General features: G+C 39.6%; 1 protein-coding gene across 1 annotated transcript in view; it reads left to right on the plus strand.

The window, feature by feature from the left end:
• bcl3 (BCL3 transcription coactivator) overlaps nucleotides 1-22,703 on the plus strand; it is a 34,271-nt gene that overhangs the window by 2,938 nt on the left and 8,630 nt on the right. Inside the window, exon 3 of the mRNA XM_047357542.1 lies at nucleotides 13,517-13,625. Within this exon, the coding sequence (XP_047213498.1) occupies nucleotides 13,517-13,625 (109 nt within the window). The remainder of the gene's footprint in view (nucleotides 1-13,516; nucleotides 13,626-22,703) is intronic.

Here is a 22,703-nt window from a genome sequence, read left to right on the forward strand (position 1 = left end):
TAAATGGTAAAATTATATTTCAGTTTGACCCGCTCTGGCCATTTTGGTCCTTAATATTATTGTAGTCGCTCTTGAGTTTTATCAATTTTTCCCTGCAGTACCTCACCAAAAACCTTCTCATTTCTCCTGGTCCCATGGCCAATCACTTCACATGTCCCTACTCAGCCCCGGTCCGACCTGCTCAGGAGCAGGGACTAAAACAATAGGTACTGGTACAAAAAAAACCCAAAAAAAAACAATAACGAGTTTTAACATTTTCAAAACTCATGACAGTATTTTCTGTAATTTTGAAATCAAATGTTTTCCCACTCTTCCTTGATATAGGATTTGAGGCCCTTGGGATTCTGGAACTTTTTTCATTGTACTGTCTTTTTTCTTCACTATCAGACAAGCACATTTCAATGATTAGCAGGTCAGTACTCCTGGCAGACCAGTTAAGCAGTTTCACTGATACATTACATGCATATTGATGGTAGTCATTATCTTGATGCAGGACCTTATACAACATTCAGTGTTTATTTGGCCTCAAAAGTTGCAGAAATCATCCACACAACAGACATTGGCATGCTATTTCTTCACTGGGGCTAACTTTCTACGGTGCAGTGCAAACAAGACATAGTTTGCTTTTGCCAGGTTAGCCCACATCAACAGTCCATGACCTTTTGGCCTACATTCAAAACTGGTAGAAAGCTAACACTGCACACCACCCTGAAACATAGGGGTAGCAGGATCATGCGATGGTGATGATGACTGGAGCTAAATACATAGTAATCTTAAAATAAAACAAAACATGGCTTTGTGACTACAAACACACCACAAATGACTATTTTAAATTGGAGTAGAACACGTATCCGTATCTTAAGCTCTGACTTGTATTCATTTATTTGCCCTGCCAAAGGGTTCCAGGTCAATTCATGACCCCAGAAAGTAAGTCACAACTAGCTTGATACTGCGACCAACATGTATGGGATAGTGCGTTCTTCCATCACACTTTGCGTTTTGCATTTAAACCAAAAAACCTCCATGTATTTGATTTGTCCATTACATGGTTTGCGACATACTGCAAACAGGATAGTTTCCTCTAGCTACTTTTTCCAGATTTGTGGAAAATCCAGATTTGTGGAATGCACAAATCATAGTTTTTGTGTTCACAATCTTCCACCTGAGCTGTATATCTCCTGCAGCTTCTCCAAAGGTAAAATGGGGCTCTGCTTGCCTGGCCTGTCAGTTAGGGTAGATTGGTTGGTTTTCAGTTGTGCCAAACTCATTTCTTTCTACTTCATACGACATTTCCTTCCACTTCACAATGAGTCACTCTTGTTTTTGCTTTAATAACATAACATGCTTCAATACAGCCTTAATAAAATGGATTAACATTTGTTGCTGTACCATGACAACATGTTAAAAAGTTCAAAAGATATGCGTAGTTTTGCAAAGCACTGAATTTCCAAGTGGAATGCTATGGTTTAGCTTATTCAGAAAGAGCAGAAATATGCTTTCGGGTGTCTGTGTGTTGGCTAGGTTCAAGTAGCTTGCATTTGTGGACACTGTGAGCAATTTGAAGATCTGAAGTATAATCATTTAATCAATGTTACTGCTCCATGCCAGCCAAGAGTATAAACATGTAGTCTTGCTCATTTACCTACTGTAAGGTGGTCTCAACACAAAATATCATTACCTCATAAGTTAAAAATGTAATATTGCACAACGTGGATGTATAATGTTTGGAGTATCATCCCAGTTTATTTTTTTAACCTCAATGACTCACCTGACTCTACGTATTTAGCAGTTACAGTCAGTAAAGACTCCACGTAGCAATCGTATCCATGGAAATGATTTAATTCTAACTTCCCGTAAGGGAAAATAATTTTGTGTTTATCACGACTGATTCATTAAATGTCACTGCAGAATTTTATCAAAACCTTAAAACATGACGCTTTTGCTATGAGCTGTCAGAGAAGGTAGCGATTGCATGTACAGTTTGCTGTAACAACCAGCTGACTAGTCTTTTGGCATGTGGGAGTAAGGGGGTTGGGAATGACACTGTCCTCAGGGAACAGTGTGTTGAGACCACATGAATGCAAATACTAAACTTTAAACGCATGGCTACCCGACTTTTGTTTGCAGGTTCAGCACCTTCCCACTCACTAAGTAAAATGAGAAACTGACACGTGACCACGAGTGCAATCTCAGGCAAGGTTATATGACTTGAAAACAAAGCATGTCCAAGAATTAAATGACACTTTATGTTGCAGTTTCAAAAAGAATCCGCTGCATTTGCATTTACTCAAAACACACTTCTGATGACCAGCATTTTAAGGAGCCATAAATCTAGTGATGTGCTGGATACAGATTATCCTGTTTGTCATGAAATTCTAGGTAGAATGCAGTTTATCTGGACTTCGAGTAGGCATGATAAATTTACCCTTTGCAATATTTGAGCTTTCACATGGTTATCACTTGTTTTAATTCCTGTTTGCAGAGAAGCCTGTGTACAAAGGTATTCGAGTAGCTCTTACAGTATGTGCTGCTTTGTGGTTGCATGAAACTTTGTGTGAATTCTTCAGAAAGAGATATTCTCATACCTTTGTTCACATTGTATGTATGCGAGTGTGTGTGATTGTGCGTGCATGCATAATGTAAGTGATGATGTTCACGCCTGCTCTTACGTCAATGAGCCGTTTAGTTTCGGGAAAACCAGTGAGAGCTCAGTTTTTAACATGATTGCGGTTTTTCTCAGGTGTCTATGTCTCTCTCTCTTCTCTGTGTTTTTAAATGAATGGGCTCAAAAAACCCAAACATCCGCTCCCCACTTCCTCATTTACCGCTTTCTTTCTATCAGCCCCATCTCTCTCTCTCTCTTTCTCTCTTCTTTTATTTTTTATCACACTGCCTCTTGCACTTGTGATGTGCAGAGCTCAATTTTGGGTTAAATGATCCATTTCTTAATATGAAACTAATTTTCTGACTGATCTGATAGATAAAGATAACGTTTAGCAATACTTGGAGTTTAAATGGACCAATAAGTGTTATACTGATATAGAAGCAATCATAGTATTAGCAAGATTGTTAGGGAATACCAAGAATAATACAGTATGTCTGTTTGTTTTTACTTAAGTGAAAAATGTGCAAATTTCTTCGAGCTTTGCTTTTATTCATTCAGATGACTACAACTGGGTTGTAAAACTGGGTTCACAGTGTGAGATCATCAGCCGTCATTGAGAAAAACTGTCATTGTAACGGAAATTCACCCTAAACTAGCTGTTTATTTTTGCTAGTCTATTTCCTAAAGTATATATAACAATGAATGCAAACATTTTATAATTTCTTCTATGTATATGTGTAAACAACCCAATACCTTTTGAAACAATTTTTTTTCAACAAGGCTATAATACTGTGAGATTGTCCTAGTTAGATTCAAGATTTTTTAATATTAAGGTCACACAGTGTGACAAGCTCACGTCTGGACCATGTTTCTGTAAATCACACTGTGTGTACCGGCCTTTAGACAAGCAGACTTTAAAGTTTTTCTAGTTGCTTACCTAATGCCTCCATTAAGCTGGGAATGCTCCCTATTGTTCCCCTATGTGCTAACACACATGAGGCCGACGTCTCAAAAGTGTAGAAGTGACATTGGTGAGATATGGTGTATTCCAGGAGCCAGCGCTCACTGTGAGCCTATCTTCCAGTTCAGTGTGGGTAAAACGGTTTGTTTTTCCACATATACAGACCAATTAGAGTGAAACAGGTAACTAGCTAAAAGGTAACATCTGAGTGAGGTAGTGCCTCTGTTCAGGGACCGCAGAGGGGAACTTTTGGCAAACTCTGGTATATTTACAGCAATGATATTAATAAATGAGGTCCCTGTCAAATAAACCTATTCTGTTCTATTCTTCTTTTAGATATTTGTTTTACTGCACTAGTGGCCTTTATTTAGCCATTTATTGAAAGTAGGCAGATAGGAAATGGGGTGAAGAGGGGTGATACCTGGACCCTACAGAGGTTGCACAGGCAGTCTAACACCACCAGGATGTCACATCAATACGTGCCATTGCCCGATGGTTTGCCGTCTCCCCCAGCATAGGCCCTGTCCCAGTACCCACACTACACCCTACGCCCCTCTATGAAGTGTGTACTTTGTACAAGTGCATGTAAGGGTTGAAGTGCGCAGGTTATAAGCGTGCAAAATTGGAGAATTGGGACAGTAGGGGTTACGTCATTGACTTGCACCTCTGCACCGTAACTGCAACATCAAAAAGGGCGGGAACCAGCGCTGTTTTCACAGTCTTGCTGCTAAAAAAAACTATTTAAAACTGCAACAAGCAATTGTTTTGAGGAGAAGAAAGTGCAGGAAGCGAAGGAGGTTTATACACCAGACTCTCGCCGCGCCAGTGTTTGTTTGAAAGGTAACTTCAGTGTTATGGCCTACTGACTGCCCAGACTCACTCTGAACCCAGTGGTATCTTATAATGTTGAGCCTGGAAAACCAATAAAAAAAAATATATTTGTCGGCTTGCTGTCTAAAGTTTACGCAGTTCTTATTATTCTGATTTGATGGCTGGTTACGTTGACGGTTGTGATTGGTTTTTGCTCAGAACGTCATCTGCAGCAGGGAATTGTGGGTAATATACTTCGGCGAAGTCCGCATGTGGGACACAAAGGGGGCGGGGCTAAGGATGACTCTGGAAAATTGGGACACACTACGCACTCGAACCCATCAACGGGAACGCGCAATTCAGGGACACAAGGGTGGAAGTGCGGGTATTGGGACAGGGCCATAGTCTCAAGACAGCGGCGGATGCTGGTCTTTTAAGGAGGGGAAGCTCAATTTCAAGATCGCTGATTCGCTCATTTTGCTGTCAATCAAAAAGGGATTCAGCCTCAGACAGATCATCCAATCATCATGCAGAAGCTGGGCGTCCGGGCCAGCCGAGGCCAGCGCACTGCCCCATAGACCCTGGGCTTGTCCCAATACCCACACTACACCCTACGCCCCTCTATGAACCCTTACATGAACAAGTGCATGTAAGGGTTGAAGTGCGCAGGTTACAAGCGTGCAAAATTGGAGAATTGGGACAGTAGGGGTTACGTCATTGACTTGCACCTCTGCACCGTAACTGCAACATCAAAAAGGGCGGGAACCAGCGCTGTTTTCACAGTCTTGCTGCTAAAAAAACTATTTAAAACTGCAACAAGCAATTGTTTTGAGGAGAAGAAAGTGCAGGAAGCGAAGGAGGCTTATACACCAGACTCTCGCCGCGCCAGTGTTTGTTTGAAAGGTAACTTCATTGTTATGGCCGACTGACTGCCCAGACTCACTCTGAACCCAGTGGTATCTTACAATGTTGAGCCTGGAAAACCAGTAAAAAAATATATTTGCTGTCTAAAGTTTACGCAGTTCTTATTATTCTGATTTGATGGCTGGTTACGTTGACGGTTGTGATTGGTTTTTGCTCAGAACGTCATCTGCAGCAGGGACTTGTGGGTAATATACTTCGGCGAGGTCTGCATGTGGGGCACAAAGGGGCGGGGCTAAGGACGACTCTGGAGAATTGGGACACACTGCGCACTCGAACCCATCAACGGGAACGCGCAATTCAGGGACACAAGGGTGGAAGTGCGAGTATTGGGACAGCACTAGCTGCGGGAATGAGTGAGAGGAAAGCCGTGTTGTAATCAGTGATAAGAAGCTGATTCTGAACAAAAGTGGAGCATGTTGTAGCGCATATTTAGTCAATGACATGTACACAGAACAGTATATATTTGATCACTTATTTTTTGACATTTTAGGGGAAGCTGAGCTTCCCTTGCAGTCTTAGAGCAATCGCCACTGTCTCAAGAGGATGGAGGATGAAGGTTTTTGAACGAACCATTGCAAACAACCTTATCAGCTCGCCCTGAGGGCACGAAATCCTCCGATATAGTGTTTTTCAACCCTGGTCATCCTTAATTTTCATTTTAATCAAATGATGTGTAATCCTTCTGTTCACATTACTCATTCATATCAGTATGGATATCCAGCATGATTTTTTTCCAGTTAAGATCTGATGTGTTCTTTTATTTTGTTTGGAGCAGTGTATTTGAGTCTCTATTAATAATTCTGACCATGTGTGGATTAGAGAAAATCCACATTAATTTGAAAATTGTCTATGTGATTTTTGGTTTGAAATTAACTGATGTTGTATCATCAGTCTATTCAAAAAAAAAACAAAAAAAAAAAGAATTCTTTAAATGCATCGTTAAAGACCCAAATTAAAATAACATTCATGACCACAGTACACTACCGGTCAAAAGTTTTAGATACACTTTCTCACTTAATGGGTCTCTTTATTTCATGACTATTTACATTGCAGATTCTAACCAAAGGCATAAAAAAACTATGAAACACGTGGATTAACAAAAAGTGTGAAACATTCTTATATTTTCGATTTTTCAAAATTGCCACTATTTGCTTTGATGACTGCTTTGCTCTCTTGGTATTCTCTCCATGAGCTTCATGAGGTGATCACCTGAATTGGTTTTCCAAAGAGTCTTGAAAGATCTTCAAAGAGGTTCATTGAAAGACAGCCAAAGGTTAATATTTCAGTCATCACAGCAAAGGTCGGCTACTTTAAGGAATCTAAATTTTAAAACATATTTAAAGTTCTTTTGCAATATTATATTTTCTACATAATTCCATATGTGTTTATTCACAGTTTTGATGACTTCAGTTAGAATCCATGTAGAATGTAAATATTCATGAACATAAAGAAAACCAGTAAATGAAAAAGTGTCTAAAACTTTTGATCGGTAATGTAGGTGCATGTAAACTTTTCACTGTAACTTTATTTACTCATTTAAGTTTGCTTGGATTTATTACCATGCAATTTTTTTAACAGGCTTGACATACACAGGATGTTTTAGACCAAGTCACCTTTTCTTGTGAACTGGACTGTCAGCTTCCTTTTCTTTAACAATTCACACAAACTGACACATCACGTCATTGCTCAGCTGGTCCTCAGACCACAGGACATTCAGTTTGATCTCTCTGTCTGGCTGTATCTTCACCCTCCATACCAAACAGGATACCACATACAAGTTGCCTTTTTTTCTCTGCCTTCTATTTTTTCTCAGTCTGTTCTTGTTTCTCTTTTTTTAATTCTTCACATACGGTTTGGGTGCCTGTAACATAGCAGGCTTGGGACTTCTGTCTGCGTCAGTACTGCTGTACCTCGGGTTATCTCAGGCTATGGTCTACCCCACTTCTAGGAAGCAGAAACAGTACAGTTTCATCTTAGAAGAAAAAGAGAGAGATGGGTGTTGATATAGAAGACAGGATGAATTCAGGTCTTTGTGAAGGCAGCTTGTTCAGTGAGCTCAGTTTTTGGAGCCAAGTTCTGATGCAGTATTTATTCACCAAGTCAAACTGCAGCTGGCATCTGTCTTTGTTCACCAGAACATCGCAGGTCACCACACTTTCCAGTGGACTCTGAATGACAAATCCCAGTTTGAGTCATACCTGAACACTATGAAGAGCCATGACTGACCAAAACCATAAAGGAGCAACACACTGTAAAACCTTGTTTTTCTTCACTCAGACTCTGTTGATACAGATTTTTTTTCACAATGCTGAGGTCACTTACAGGAACAGGGATCCGCTGAGAAAAGAACCGTCATTCTCACTCTGCATGTAAAGGTTCTGCTTTTTACTTTGATATCAGGAGCAAATCATCTATTTGCCTTTTACAGTTGCACTTCCAGTTCACCATGACTCTAGAGCTTAGGTTTTATAAACAAGATGGATAGCAGATGTGCTCAAATGTGCATAAGCACATTCAATAATAGTGTATGTGCATACACTCTTAATCATAATCTTAAGACCAGTTAAAAATAGCAAGAATTTGCATTTTGCTTTGTTGAATCTTAAGGTTCTAAGTAGAGCTTTACAATGCTAAGAGAAGAAATGGGAGCAAGAGACAAAAAATATTGCATTTAAGTGCAAACATTTTTTTGTCAACTGATGAAAAGTTTAAAATCACAGTCTTTAAAAGCAAAAATCTGCTCAAAAATTTGAATTCCATGTCATTTTCTGTCAAGTATTCCCACTGTCAGGATCTCCTGATGGCAAAGGCAAAAAAGCTCAGTCTTCGAATGTGGTACAATTGTAAGCAAGGTCTTTCACAACGTGCCATCGCTGCTGAGGTTGGATGCAGTTAGACAGTCACTTTGAATTTCTTTAAAGATCCTGATTTGGGTTTTTTTTACTTCAGAGGAACAATAGAGCTTCAGGTTGTGCAGGGTGTGTCAAATAGCAGCCAGTTATGTGAAGATGTTGCTCCGGGCATCCCTCATGACTCGTCTGTGTGGTACTGATTGGCTTTTTTAACAGGACAATGCTGCAGTTCACAATGCCCGCTTGACAAAGGACTTGTTCCAGGAGAATAATGCCACTCTTGTGGACCATCCTGCATGTTTCCCTGATCTAAATCCAATTTGAGAACATTTGGAGTTGGATGGCAAGAGAAGTTTTCTAAAATAGACATAAGTTCCAGACAGTGTATGCCCTTCATGAAGCCATCTTCGATACTTGGAGCAATGTTCCCACCAACTTCCTGGATCAGTTGCATCATGCATGCCTAAATGACTGTTTGAAGTGATCAAAAAGTAGGGTGGAGCTACTCATCACTGAGTCCTTTTTTACACTTTAATTTCTGTTTTGAGGGGGTTTTTAAACAATGGCTGATGAACTGCCTTTTTCAGTTTAACTGTTGTTTTCAATAAATTGCCTGCTTAAAATGATTTGTCTTTTGTTCTCAATTTTTATTTTAGTATTTTGAAGCTCCACTTAGAACCTTCTTCATATCCAGTAGTCCAAAAATAAAATTCTTGCAATGTTTTTACTGATCTCAAGATTTTGATCAGGAGTGTATATGTAATATTTGTACCCCTTTAAACTTTTGTCATGTTACAATTACAAACTTCAACAAATTTCATTGGGATATATGAGGGGCAACCATAAAGTAGTACATAGTTGTGAACAGAAAAGAAAATGATACATGATTTTCTCTTTTTTACAATTAAAAATCTGAAAAAGTGGCATGCATTTGTATTTAGCACTCCTAAGCCAGTACTTTGGAGAACCATGTTTGACTTGCAGTTACAGTTGTAAGTCTTTTAGAGTATGCCTTTACCACCTCTTCACATGTAAAGGTGGCTTTGCCTTTTCTTCTTTACAAAATAGCTCAAGATCAATCGGATTGCATGGAAGAAATCACAGATGTTAAAAAATATTCTCAACAATTCCATTGTTGTTCTATGTATATTTAGGTACCGTATACATATTTAGTACCAAGGCTTTTGCAACTCTTCTTTCAGTATTAAATTGTTTAGTCCAATGTTGTATCAGAGCTGATACAACATTGGACTAAACAAGTTTGACTAAACCAGTGTTTCCTGTCCCTGTAGAACAAAAGTTTCCCTTACATCATGATCATGGCACAACTTTTTTCACAGTGGGAATGGTGTTTGGGGTGATGTGCAGTGTTGGGTTTCTGCCACAAATGGCCAAAAAGTTCTATTTTGGTCTCCTGTGACAAGAGTGTCTTCTACCATATGTTTGCTGAGTTTGTTTAATGGCAAACTCCAAACTGGGCCTCCTTTGGCGCTTTTCAAGAATGGCTTTTTTCTTGCCACTTCATTAAGGTCAGATGGTTAAGAGAACATCTGTTAGTTATCCTTTTGACAGTTTCTTCTACCTGAGCCTTGGATCTCTGCAGCTTCTACCCAGAGTTATCATAGGCCTCTTGGCTGATTCTCTAATTATTGGTCTCCCTGAACACCCAGTCAGTTTAGTTGTAAGTTAATGTCTTGGTAGGTTTGCAGTTTGCCAAACTCTTCTCAGTTTCAGATGATAGATTAAACTGTGCTTTAAAAAGTTCAACACTTAATAATTTTTATTATCCAACTTTGCTTTAAATTTCTCCACAATTTTATCTCTGAACTGTCTGCTGGTCTTTATAATGCTGTTTGTTCTTTTAAGGTTTTCTGACAAACCTCTGAGGCCATTCCAGAACAGCTGTATTTAAACTAAGACTAAATTACACACAGATGAACTTGTCTTACTAATGAGGTTAAAAAGGCAATTTGTTGCCTGAATTTTATTTAGGGGTATAGGTGAACTGACTGTCAACCTATGCAGTCCTGGCTTCATTTTATGCAAGTGAAGGTGGAAATATAATTATTCAGTTTTTCACAAAAGGTATTACTATTTTCAAACTTTCTTTGAAAAATAGACAGAATGATGGATATCATTGAAATGCATCAGTGACAGGAAGTTTTGGAAGTGCATTTTTCACCTATAAACTGACTTGCTGACCTTTTATAGGTTTGTACATTGATACTTTTAAGTTATCAAGACATTTCCTGTTTGGTAATTGCAGTGTCTTACTGGTTATGTCTAATCCATAAAACCCACAGTGTGAACCTGCAGAAAACCCCTATAAGCAACCATGCAGCTTTATGTCTACATTTTTCTTGCACACAAAGCAAGCCAGAGAAGAAAAGATTGCAGCCCTTGTCAATGACAACAGGATGTGACATGAAACAAATCTGGCTCTTACTGGAAGCAGCTTCTTCTGATGGTATGAAAAAGAAAATGTAAAAAAAAGAAAAAAAAAAACTATACTGAATTTTATCTGCATAACTCCCCCCCCCCAGTTTCCTGAACCCTCCCTGTCTTGAACTCTGGCCTGTGTTTGTTCTTCTGCCTAGCGTATAGACCACAGATAGTGGTTTCCTTTTAGTCATGATAAGGTGGTCTGATAAGAGTACTGCGAGTCAGGAATTTACATCTATGCTACAGGCTACAGTGTTGGGCTGTTATTTTTCAATTTAATTCAGTTTTATTTATATAGCACCAATTCACAACACATGTCATCTCAAAGCACCTCACAAAGTCAGGTACATACATTCCAATTAATCCTAAGCATTGAACTGTGCAGTCAGATTCAGTTATTTATTCAAATTACATAAAAGGTTTTTCTATTTAAGGAAACCCAGCAGATTGCATCGCGTCAGAGACTGGTAGCAGTCACTGCTCCTGGATGAGCATGTAGAGACAGTTAACAGTCACAGGCGTTCACTTTGCAGCAATCCCTCACACTGAGCATGGATGTAGCGACAGGAGAGAGGAAAAACTCCCTTTTAACAGGAAGAAACCTCCAGCAGAACCAGACACAAAAATAACACAGAAGCACTGATCCAGGAATACTTTCTATGGGAAGGAAAATTTAATGGATGTAGCTCCTTTAGTCGTTTAATCTAGAAAGAAAGAACAGATAAACTCTGAGCCAACTTTCAAGGTTAGAGTATGAAAGAGAGCACATAGAGTCATAGTAAAAGCTGTCAGTAGCTATGTCTAGGAGAGAGGGTTAAACACTGAAAGACAGGGCCATGTGTATCATCAGTAGAGGGTGAGCATTAAGTTGTTGCCAGCAGAAGCTTGGATGATGCCCCCTCCAGAAAGGTGTCACAGACAGACACAGTCAGGCCAGGTGTAGCTTCTAGGAAGAGAAAAGAGGGAGAACATAAAGTTGAAAGCTGAAATAACAGCAAATAATGCAAAATTGTAGAGTAGTATTAGAATGTAGCAAAGAGGGTGAAAGTGGTCATTATGTCCTCCAGCAGCCTAAGCCTATAGCAGCATAACTACAGAGATGGCTCAGGATAACCTAAGCCACTCTAACTATAAGCTTAATCAAAAAGGAAAGTTTTAAGTCTAGCCTTAAAACTAGACAGGGTGTCTGATTCTGATAGTTGAATCTCCTTTTAGGCCATTAGGCTAGTGCTCTTATTTTCCAACTAGACTGTTTTAACCAAAGAACAAAATATTTTTTCCCCAGCTGAGTTGATATGAAATTATGTGTCATCCATGTATATGTGTATATACAGCACTGGAAACATTTATTGGCATCCCTGGTAAAAATTTTTAAATGCTTTAAAGTAAAATCTTTTTATTACAGTAGCATAATCCCACACTGGATTTAGGTTCAAGAACTGTGATGGCCATGAAATAAGGTTAATCTGTTGTCTGGTGAACCATTTCTGCTGTGATTTGGCCATATGTATTTTATTTAAAGTCTACATTTGTTTAAAAGAATTTATGATTCCATGAGCTCTAAGGTTCCCAAGTCTTTTGTAAGAGAAACAGACCCATAGCATCACAGACCCTCCACCATACTTAACTGTGGGCATAAGGTGCTTTTACACACATTTATACTTTATTTTAAAGCAAACCCACTATTAGTGTTTGTCAGTGAAAAGTCCAATCTAACTCTCATCTGATCAAAGCACATGACTCCAGTCAATATCCCACTAGAGTTTAGCTAACTACACATTTGCATTTGTAATGATAGGAGATAGAAGGCATTTTTCTCTGCCGTCCCTGCTAAAACAGATTGGCATGAAGATGGCATCTAATGGTTTGACCACTGGACAAGGACCCACATCGTTACCAGGCATGCCAATAAATGTGGCTTGTACTGCACATAGCAGAAGGAGTTTTCTACTGTTGGGAAAGCTCTTTACTGATCAAAAGAAGCTAAAACCTACAACTAGCAAATGGGGTGGGCGACAAATGAAAAGGTGGCTACAAAAGATTTAAGATCTTACAAACATCACTAAAACCAGTAGATAAACTTTAATTTGTCAAAATAAATAAAATAAATATTATCAATGAGGCTAGCCACATCTATTTTCTGTAAAAATATTTTTGCAATTACCTATTTCTACAGAAGCAGTGAAAAACATCTGTGCAGAACTGTGTAGCATGCTTTCACATAAATAAAACTAGAGCCTAATTTTTATTCTATTCGTTATTTTTTAACTCCTTATTTGCATCTGTATGACTATTCAGAGCACTTTTAAGACTATGAAATAAAGTTAAAGTGTTCCTTAATAGTGGTGTGCAGTATTTTACCTACATAAAAGAAAGCATCAAGCCATTTCAGAATAAACATATGCATAAAGAAAACACACGGTCCATATCCGTGTGTTTGTACCAATCTGTAAAATGAAAACATGTTAAAGCTTTTAGTTTTAAATGCAAATTTTTATACCTGAATATTACATACTTTTTTCAGTTCTTTTTCTGTTATTAGTGTTTTGAGCTATGTATTTGTGTCTGACAAGCTATATTCAGTTATCAGTTTTCTTGCAAGTGTACAATGAATACACTTCTAGTGAAGTCAGTTAGGCATGTGTAAATAGCATTGTTACGAAATTGTATCGCTTGTTGGCCTAATGTATATTGTGTATATTTGTTGGATTGTTGTTTATACTTCATTTTTGGCTTATGGGAATATTTGAGTTTAACATAAGAAGTAGTCTAAACTCCAGGCATGCAATGGATCTTTCTAAATTAGTAACACTATTCTTGTCACTAATTATCCACCTATGCTAGTAACTTGGTTCATTTGTCAAAGGGTCAAAAATGTAGTAGTTTACTGAGTGAATATCTTTGTGTTTGTGTCCACTGCAGACCTCTCCATATAGCTGTGGTTCAGGGGGAATTGCCCATCGTCCACAAACTCATCCAGCTATTGGTGTTGGCTGGCAGAGGCCTCGATATCTACAACAATCTTCGTCAGGTGAAACAAATGCATTCATAATTACATATTTAATTGCATAGTAAACAAAAGATGTGAAAAAACTGTAAACATTTTTATAATTTAGGTTCTTCAAAATAGCCACCCTTTGCTTTGATCACTGCTTTGCTCTCTTGGCATTCTCTCCATGAGCTTCATGAGATGGTCACCTGAAATGGTTTTCCAGAGTCCTGAAAGAACTTCCCAGAGGTTCATTGAAACGGCCAAAGGTTAACATTTCAGTCACCACAGTAAAGGGCGGCTACTTTAAGGAATCTAAAATAAAAACATATTTATAGTTATTTTACAATTATTAGTTTTCTACACAATTCCATTTGTGTTCATTCACTGTTTTGAAGCCTTCAGTGGGAATCAAAGTACAATGTAAAATAGTCAAAAACATAAAGAAAACCATTAGATGAGAAAAGCGTTGTTAAACTTTTCAACGGTAATGTTCATGTAGATAATTTTAGTAAAGGATTGATGTTGTCTCCTCTGAGTTATCATTATCTATACCAATTATTGTTTGTCATGGTAAATTTACGCACATTGCTTATGGTTTCTCCACAATGTTTCTCGTGAGTAGTTCCCAGTAAAAGGAATTGATGGCAACTTGCTTTATAAAAGCTCTACCAGTACCAATTGTATCGGTGAGCATGTGTATAAGAATAGGTGTGTTTGTGTTGAGTGGGGGTGTGTGAGCGCGAGTTTGGCACCTGGAAGTGTAGGACACTAGAAGACCTGCAATCCATAGCCCCCTAAGAACAACAAAGGGCAGGTAGATCAAGCTCCGGAAGGTAGCAGCAGTCCCAGGCAGCCAGACATAAAGCGTCATCCTAGGTCAGCCATACGCCCAGCACAGAAGTAGCTCGCCAGCAAGGTAGAAGGGGCACATTGTATTTCACTTTGGGGGGCCAGTGCCTGAGAGGTCTACAGTGCCTTGCGAAAGTACTCGGCCCCCTTGAACTTTTCAACCTCCTGCCACATTTCAGGCTTCAAGCATAAAGATATAAAATTCTAATTTTTTGTGAAGAATCAACAACAAGTGGGACACAATCGTGAAGTGTAATGAAATTTATTGGATGTGTCAAACTTTTTTAACAAATAAAAAACTGAAAAGTGGGCGTGCAATATTATTTGGCCCCCTTGCGTTAATACTTTGTAGAGCCACCCTTTGCTGCAATTACAGCTGCAAGTTGCTTGGGGTTTGTCTCTATCAGTTTTGCACATCGAGAGACTGAAATTCTTGCCCATTCTTCCTTGCAAAACAGCTCGAGCTCAGTGAGGTTGGATGGAGAGCATTCATGAACAACAGTCTTCAGCTCTTTCCACAGATTCTCGATTGGATTCAGGTCTGGACTTTGACTTGGCCATTCCAACACCTGGATACGTTTATTTGTGAACCATTCCATTGTAGATTTGGCTTTATGTTTTGGATCATTGTCTTGTTGGAAGATAAATAAATCTCCGTCCCAGTCTCAGGTCTCTTGCAGATGCCAACAGGTTTTCTTCCAGAATGGTCCTGTATTTGGCCCCATTAATCTTCACATCAATTTTGACCATCTTCCCTGTCGACGAAAAGCAGGCCCAAACCATGATGTTGCCACCACCATGTTTGACAGTGGGGATGGTGTGTTCAGGGTGATGAGCTGTGTTGCTTTTACGCCAAACATATCGTTTTGCATTGTGGCCAAACAGTTCGATTTTGGTTTCATCTGACCAGAGCACCTTCTTCCACATGTTTGGTGTGTCTCCCAGGTGGCTTGTGGCAAACTTTAAATGAGACTTTTTATGGATATCTTTGAGAAATGGCTTTCTCCTGTCCACTCTTCCATAAAGGCCAGATTTGTGCAGTGTACGACTGATTGTTGTCCTATGAACAGACTCTCCCACCTCAGCTGTAGATCTCTACAGTTCATCCAGAGTGATCATGGGCCTCTTGACTGCATCTCTGATCAGTCTTCTCCTTATTCGAGATGAAAGTTTAGAGGGACGGCCGGGTCTTGGTAGATTTGCAGTGGTCTGATACTCCTTCCATTTCAATATGATTGCTTGCACAGTGCTCATTGGGATGTTTAAAACTTGGGAAATCTTTTTGTATCCAAATCCGGCTTTTAACCTCTCTACAACAGTATCTCGGACCTGCCTGGTGTGATCCTTGGACTTTATGATGCTCTCTGCGCTTTGAACAGAACCCTGAGACTATCACAGAGCAGGTGCATTTATACGGAGACTTGATTACACACAGGTGGATTCTATTCATCATCATCAGTCAATTGGGACAACATTGGATCATTCAGAGATCCTCACTGAACTTCTGGAGTGAGTTTGCTGCACTGAAAGTAAAGGGGCCAAATAATATTGCACGCCCCACTCTTCAGTTTTTTATTTGTTAAAAAAGTTTGACACATCCAATAAATTTCATTCCACTTCATGATTGTGTCCCACTTGTTGTTAATTCTTCACAAAAAATTTGAATTTTATATCTTTATGTTTGAAGCCTGGAATGTGATAAGAGGTTGACCAGTTTAAGGGGGCCGAGTACTTTCGCAAGGCACTGTAGAGGAAGGAATGCCAACCAGAGCCCCCGCAGCCCTCAACCAGCCCAACATACCTCTGCGAGCCATAGACCACTAGATGGGGACCTACCACTCTGGGATGAGTCCCGAGTGAAGACACAGATAACACTTCACCAAAGCGGGCAGCCCCCTGCTGGGATCCTTATGGCCATCAACACACCCCCAGTTCCCACCTAGCCTCCCCAGCACAAACCCATCTCCGTGGTGTTGGCGTGTGTGTCTTTGGTAATGTGAAGTGTTGTGATGAATGCCAGATGTGTATACCTAAAGTGCACTAAAATTGCAGTTGTGCCTGGGGTGTAACAGACTCCACTGCTTATTGACAGCAGAGTCTCCCCCACCCCAACCCCTAAGTGTCTCTAGTGGAACTGAGGTGCAGGACGAGGCCAAATATAGCAGACAAGGGGGTATTACATGGTGCTCCTGCCATGCCCACATGGAGTATCATCCCATACCCCAACACCCCAATGCTTTGTGTGGTTACATATGTGAGAGAGGAGGGGGTGGGAACCAAGGCACCGGCATGAATCTCCCCTTGAGGCCCAGCTCCCCAAATGGCCTCCTTAGTGCCAGCTCAGTGCTAGCTGAGGCCAGGGATCCCCCTAGAAAGACACCACAAGGAAGCCCTCACGGACAACCACCACACAGGCCTGGAAGGTACCCCCCCATCCTCAGAGTCTATTCTGGCCGACCCATGGCCCCACATCCCAGTCTATTTATTGTCAAAACCATGCTTAACCATGCAGGGTTGTAGGCAGTCACTGGAATTGGAACCTAGTACCTAATTGCTGCAAGACAGTAGTGCTAACAATTGCTGCACTGTGTAGCATGTGCTGCTTATTATTTTCAAAAACAGTCTTTCTTTCAAAGACTCGAGGGTTGACTTGAACTTGCCTCACAAAAAATGAGGCTTGACTTGGATTTGGGGGAACATCTCTGGTGTGTGTACTTGTAGATCTTGAGTGCATAATACTAATCCACAATGATACAACAATTTTATTGCACAATAAGCTAAGTCACTACAAGTGACTGAGATTGGCAAAAAGTTTATCTGGGCACATCTTACCAAATAATGCAGTATGTAAAACATATCTATCTGCTGATAACAGTTGCATGATAGAGAATATAAGAGGAAGTGCTTTGGTTTCCTCCTCTGCTTATGCTGTGTTATCGAATTCTCTTCCAGGCATGGTGTCTGAGGCTTATGTGGTGCAATCTACCCTTCCTGGATTCTCCACCTGTACTTGCCATAAACCAAAGTCATCAGCATTCTGGGAAGGGCTTTGTGTGGTTTCCAGTGTCCCATTATTTTATTGCACATAATGTTTTGCAATCACTCTACCCATAAGAAGAAGGGATTTTTCTAGGGATTGTTAAGTAGGATGTCCTTTGTTGTCAGAGGAGAATGCCAAGATGGTTCGAAAGTAGAAGTCATCTAATCTTTCAATGACCTTTATAGATATTAATCACTGTCTGCTGTAAGTTTAAAAAAACTCACCATATACAGTAGGCTGTTTACAAACAAGCTATTTAGCCATTTTATTTTTTTATTTACACTGTAGTAAGGAGTTTTGACACGTTGCACTCATATATTAGACAAATAGTATAGATCAAAAGCACATTCACTGATTTGAGTCTTCTAAAAAGACTTTGAGATTTGCTCAATGCCTTTGCATGTTTCCCAATCAAGGCCTTTCCCAACCACCTCTATTAAAACAATACTTCCACATTCTATGTCCATTCTAACCTCATTGCCTTCCTTATCTGCTTTCTGCCAGCTGTGTCTTTTTCATCCTTCAACAGAAAAAAGCACCTGAGCTGTAAAAGAGCTGCCGTTCTCAGGGCTGGGGTTTCACACCACACAGGACGCTGCAGGCATGCTTACCAGAAATAATGCCGGTGCTATCATCAGTTGTTCTTTTTCCTTATCGCTGAGGCTTGACAGCATAGGTTTTGTGATATCCTGTGCCTGCCCTGTGTATGAAAATGCTTGCACGCAACGCACTCTCACACACACTCCTCGCAGAGGCATATACACACACAAAATACACACACACACACACACACACACACACACACACGCACTTTGTGTTATATGCAATTATAACCAACGGGGAGATTCACAGGCTCAGGTCCTATCATAGTCATTTGCCTACCAGATTGTGTGGTTTTAACTGAATACCTGGCAGAAAAAAATGCACTTATCTAAATGAGGCCAGGGAACTTTTTACTTTTCAAAATAACAAAATCAAATAGTTGACAAGGTTGGACATGGTTTCCAGTATTAGGCAACTTACCAAAGACACAAATTAATATGCAGTCTTTTTTTCCCAATATTGATGAGAAATCCTGGGTTTCTGTGGTTTTGCATGTGGAGCCTTTTGACAGAGTGTTACTATCGGTACCGTTGTTGAACAATAGTGCAAGTGTCGGTGCATGATTTGCCTTCCACACGAATGGTTTGGAGACAGCTGTTTGATACTCCCACATCGGTCATGCTATCAGTGTGCCAACCAAAAACAAACAGTCATTTTTTTTGCTTGACAGCTGATTATGTTGTTCATGGCACTGACATTGGTAGGGCTTGATGTGTTATTTCATTCGCATTGCTATCTCACATGCAACTATGTGCACATGCTATTGTCATTAGTATACTTGTTAGTTGTTTATGGCATTTTGGTGGAATACTTTTTTTTTGTTCAAGTGTGTGTGTGTCTGTGTGTGTGTGTGTGTGTGTGTGTGTGTGTGTGTGTGTGTGTGTGTGTGTGTGTGTGCGCGCACAAACAAAATGTCCGTGTGTTTGTGTGTTTTAGTATCCTTGTTCCGAGAAGTCACATGACCCCCGCCACCACCCCTCCCTGCCTGCAATGCTTAGGGCTGTTTCTCAACATACCTTGCACTGAGGTTCAGAGGGTAGTTTACAGGGACTTTCCCTTCCTGCGCGTGCTTCTCTGTCTGTCAGCCTCACTCTCTCACTGTTGTTTTTTTTAATCATATGTGTTACTGCGTATATATTTTTGAGACCTTAGTTTCTAACCAGAACTGATAAACTGCTTGATGCTATCTGCCTAACTGTCAACAGTACTGATGTAAGAGTGTGATTATTTTTGCAACATGACCGGCTTCTATCTTCAGTGTGCACTGCAGAGGCCTTTATCTCTTTCTACTGCATTCCACGTTTATGTCTCTTTGGCATTGCCTGTGGCTCCGGGCTGTTTTTCATGCCCATAAATCTCTTCTCTTCTCGTCTTTTCCCTCACACATGCTGATTGGCTAATTTTGCAGGAATGTTTGTATATCAGAACACACTAAAGGGGAAAGACAAGGGATTTTCCCTCTTATCCTGTCTTTCCCCTGGACTACCATCTGCCGCTTCCTCTTTTCCTCATTCTTGTGCCTCCCCACCCTAGTTCCCCCTCCACTCCCTTTCCACCGCAGCACTTATCAAATGCGGGATTTTTGTTTAGTCACTCTAAAGTCCTTTAACAGGAAGCGATTGCCTGATTCTCTGACTGCTTTTTTTTATAAGACCATTAAAGGCTTCGGAATGGAGAATTCTTTGTTCTCTGCATCATTAAGACAGATGATTTTGTGAGATGTGTATAGCACAGTCAAATGTCACAGAATGGGGAAGGTAGAAAAGAGTGTTAACAGTATTGCAAGGATTTAATTATTTTGGAATAAATAGTTGACTTATGAAATTCGATATACCTCATCCTAAATATATATTTGATATTGGATTCAGAAAAAAATAACTTGCAAACAACTCACTAATTTATTGCTTTACAGACATGAATCAAATGTAACATAATGTGGTGGTTATGTCTTGGCTACCTGCAATCTCTAAAAGTCGTATAAAACTCCACTGTGTCTGAGAAAGGCCACAAAGGGTTGCAAAGTACTTCCCATACTTAAACCAATCATAACATTTTGAATGCTTTTACAGTTAAATACATATTAATAAAGCATGCATTACAATAATAACAAACTTTCAAATATTTGGTAAACACCCAGCAACACTTGAAATACTAGGAAACAATTTTATTAGCAGACCAAACAAAGTTGTTTCCTTGTAATTCAAGTGTTGCTGGAGCCGTCACCTAACTAGGTCTTTGTCCCTCTCCGTGCATCATGAAGTTGTGCCCGAAACATTAAAAATTTGAAAATATTTACAGTTCAAGAAAATAGCCTATAAAGCATTTAACTTTATTGAAAGTCTAGTTTCTTTCCTTGTGTTATGCTAAACTTCCCCAATTGGTGTAGCAAAATAAAATACGTGTCTTACCTCAAACAATAGAGTGCATAGTTTTTATGTGAAATTATGGACAGAAATATTTAGGTAATTCATATTTCTTTCCTAAAACTTTCACAACTTTTGTCTTTAAAATCCTTACACCGCTTTCGCACTATTGTGTGCCCACCGTGGTACATGAATATACAGTCATATTCAAAACAGTAGAACATTATTGAAAAGTTCATTTATTTCAGTAACGTAATTCACAAAATAAATGATTGATGTTTACAGTTCATGAAAACAAAATATTAAAGATTAATATATTACATCAGACCAATAAAATTTTTAAAAACCAAAAAGGCGGGCTTAATGAAAAGTATGTTTAATACCTGCTTAAAGGTTATTTTTATAAGGTACTTTTAACCGGGCAAATGAGCCTCATCAGAGAATTTTCCAATTTATTGAATATGACTGTACTCTGCCCTAAATAATCAACTCTCACATCTTCTTCCTATGCATTTAAAACTGTAGCATATACAAGCTGTACAACTGCATAGCCCGGCTGCCATAGAGTTTGGGGACACAGACAATTTAAACAATATGAGCAACATAGCTCTAAGACGGCATGTATAAGATGGCACATCCACATCAACTCCAGTACCAAAGTTGTCTTCAACTAGAACTGATTTTGATAAACTTTCCCAATTTCACCAAATAACTACAAAACATAGAGGAAATTGTACAGCAACTAAGCTCTTCTTCCTGCTGTCTCGATGTTTTACCCACAGCTTTCCTTAAGAAAGCTTTGCCTGCCATAACGTCTGATTTAACTCGAATAATAAACACGTCCCTTTTGTCAGGTGTGTTCCCCCAGGCCCTAAAAACGCAATAATCAAACCGCTATTGCAAAAGAGCAACTTGGACAAGCTGCTACTCCAGAACTACAGGCCTATCTCTAACCTCCTCTTCATCAGTAAAATTATAAACAACTTCTTAACAATGGCCAGTCGTTTCGATGTCTTCCAGTCAGGCTTCCTGCTCACCACAGTACAGAGACTGCTCTTGTCGAGGTATTCAGTGACATCCGTATAAATGCAGACTGTGGAAGAACCACAGTGCTGGTATTATTGGACCTTAGTGCAGCATTCGACACAGTTGATCACTTCATTTTATTAGAGCGCCTCGAAAACTTGGTCAGCCTTTCTGGAACAGCACTCGATTGGTTTAAAACCTACTTGAAGGAAAGGGAATTTTTTGTGTCAGTAGGTAACTTTCCATCAGAGACCACAAAAATCACATGTGGCGTTCCCCAAGGGTCCATCTTAGGGCCCATTCTATTCAATATCTACATGCTCCCCCTAACTAAGATTTTAATAAACAACAACGTAAGTTATCATAACCATGCAGATGACACACAGCTATACGTTATGATGTCACCAGGTGACCATGAACCCATTCAAGTGCTTGGTAAATGCATAGAAGAAATCAATGCATGGATGTGCCTAAATTAATAATAATAATTTTTTGACCAAAGGAAGATCGTTTAAAAGTTAGCACACAGCTTCAGTTAATAGAGCTAGAAACCACCAATCAGGCTCGAAACCTGGGTGTAGTGATGGACTCAAACCTGAACCTTCTGAGGCACATAAAGGTAGTAACTGGGTCGTCCTTCTATCCCCTAAAGAACATCTCCGGGATTAAAGGACGTATGTCTCAGCAGGACCTTGAAAAACTTATTCATGCGTTCATCTTTAGTAGAATTGATTACTGCAACGGTGTCTTCACAGGTCTGCCTAAAACGTCGATCAGACAGCTGCAGTTGATCCAGAACGCTGCTGCTCGCGTCCTCACTAGAACTAAGAAAGTGGAGCACATCACCCCGGTTCTAAAGTCCATACACTGGCTCTCTGTAGCTCAGAGAATAGAGTTTAAAATACTTCTGTTAGTCTATAAATCACTGAATGGCTTAGCATCAAAATACATTATAGACTTGTTGTTACTGTATCAACCACCCAGACCTCTCAGGTCTTCTAAAGCAAATCTACTCTGCATACCCAGAACCAGAACCAAACATGGAGACGCAGCTTTTAGTTCTTATGCTCCACTAATCTGGAATAAACTTCCAGAAAACTGTAAAAGCGCTGAAACCCAAAGTTGCTTTAAATCAAGATTAAAAACTTATTTGTTTAGAGTGGCCTTTGAAAGTGTTATCTAAACATTATTAGTTAGGTTTTCAGTCCAACCCTCTTTCATTTGATCAATTTTATC

This window comes from Girardinichthys multiradiatus, chromosome 3, assembly GCF_021462225.1.
Source record: "Girardinichthys multiradiatus isolate DD_20200921_A chromosome 3, DD_fGirMul_XY1, whole genome shotgun sequence".
NCBI lineage: Eukaryota > Metazoa > Chordata > Actinopteri > Cyprinodontiformes > Goodeidae > Girardinichthys > Girardinichthys multiradiatus.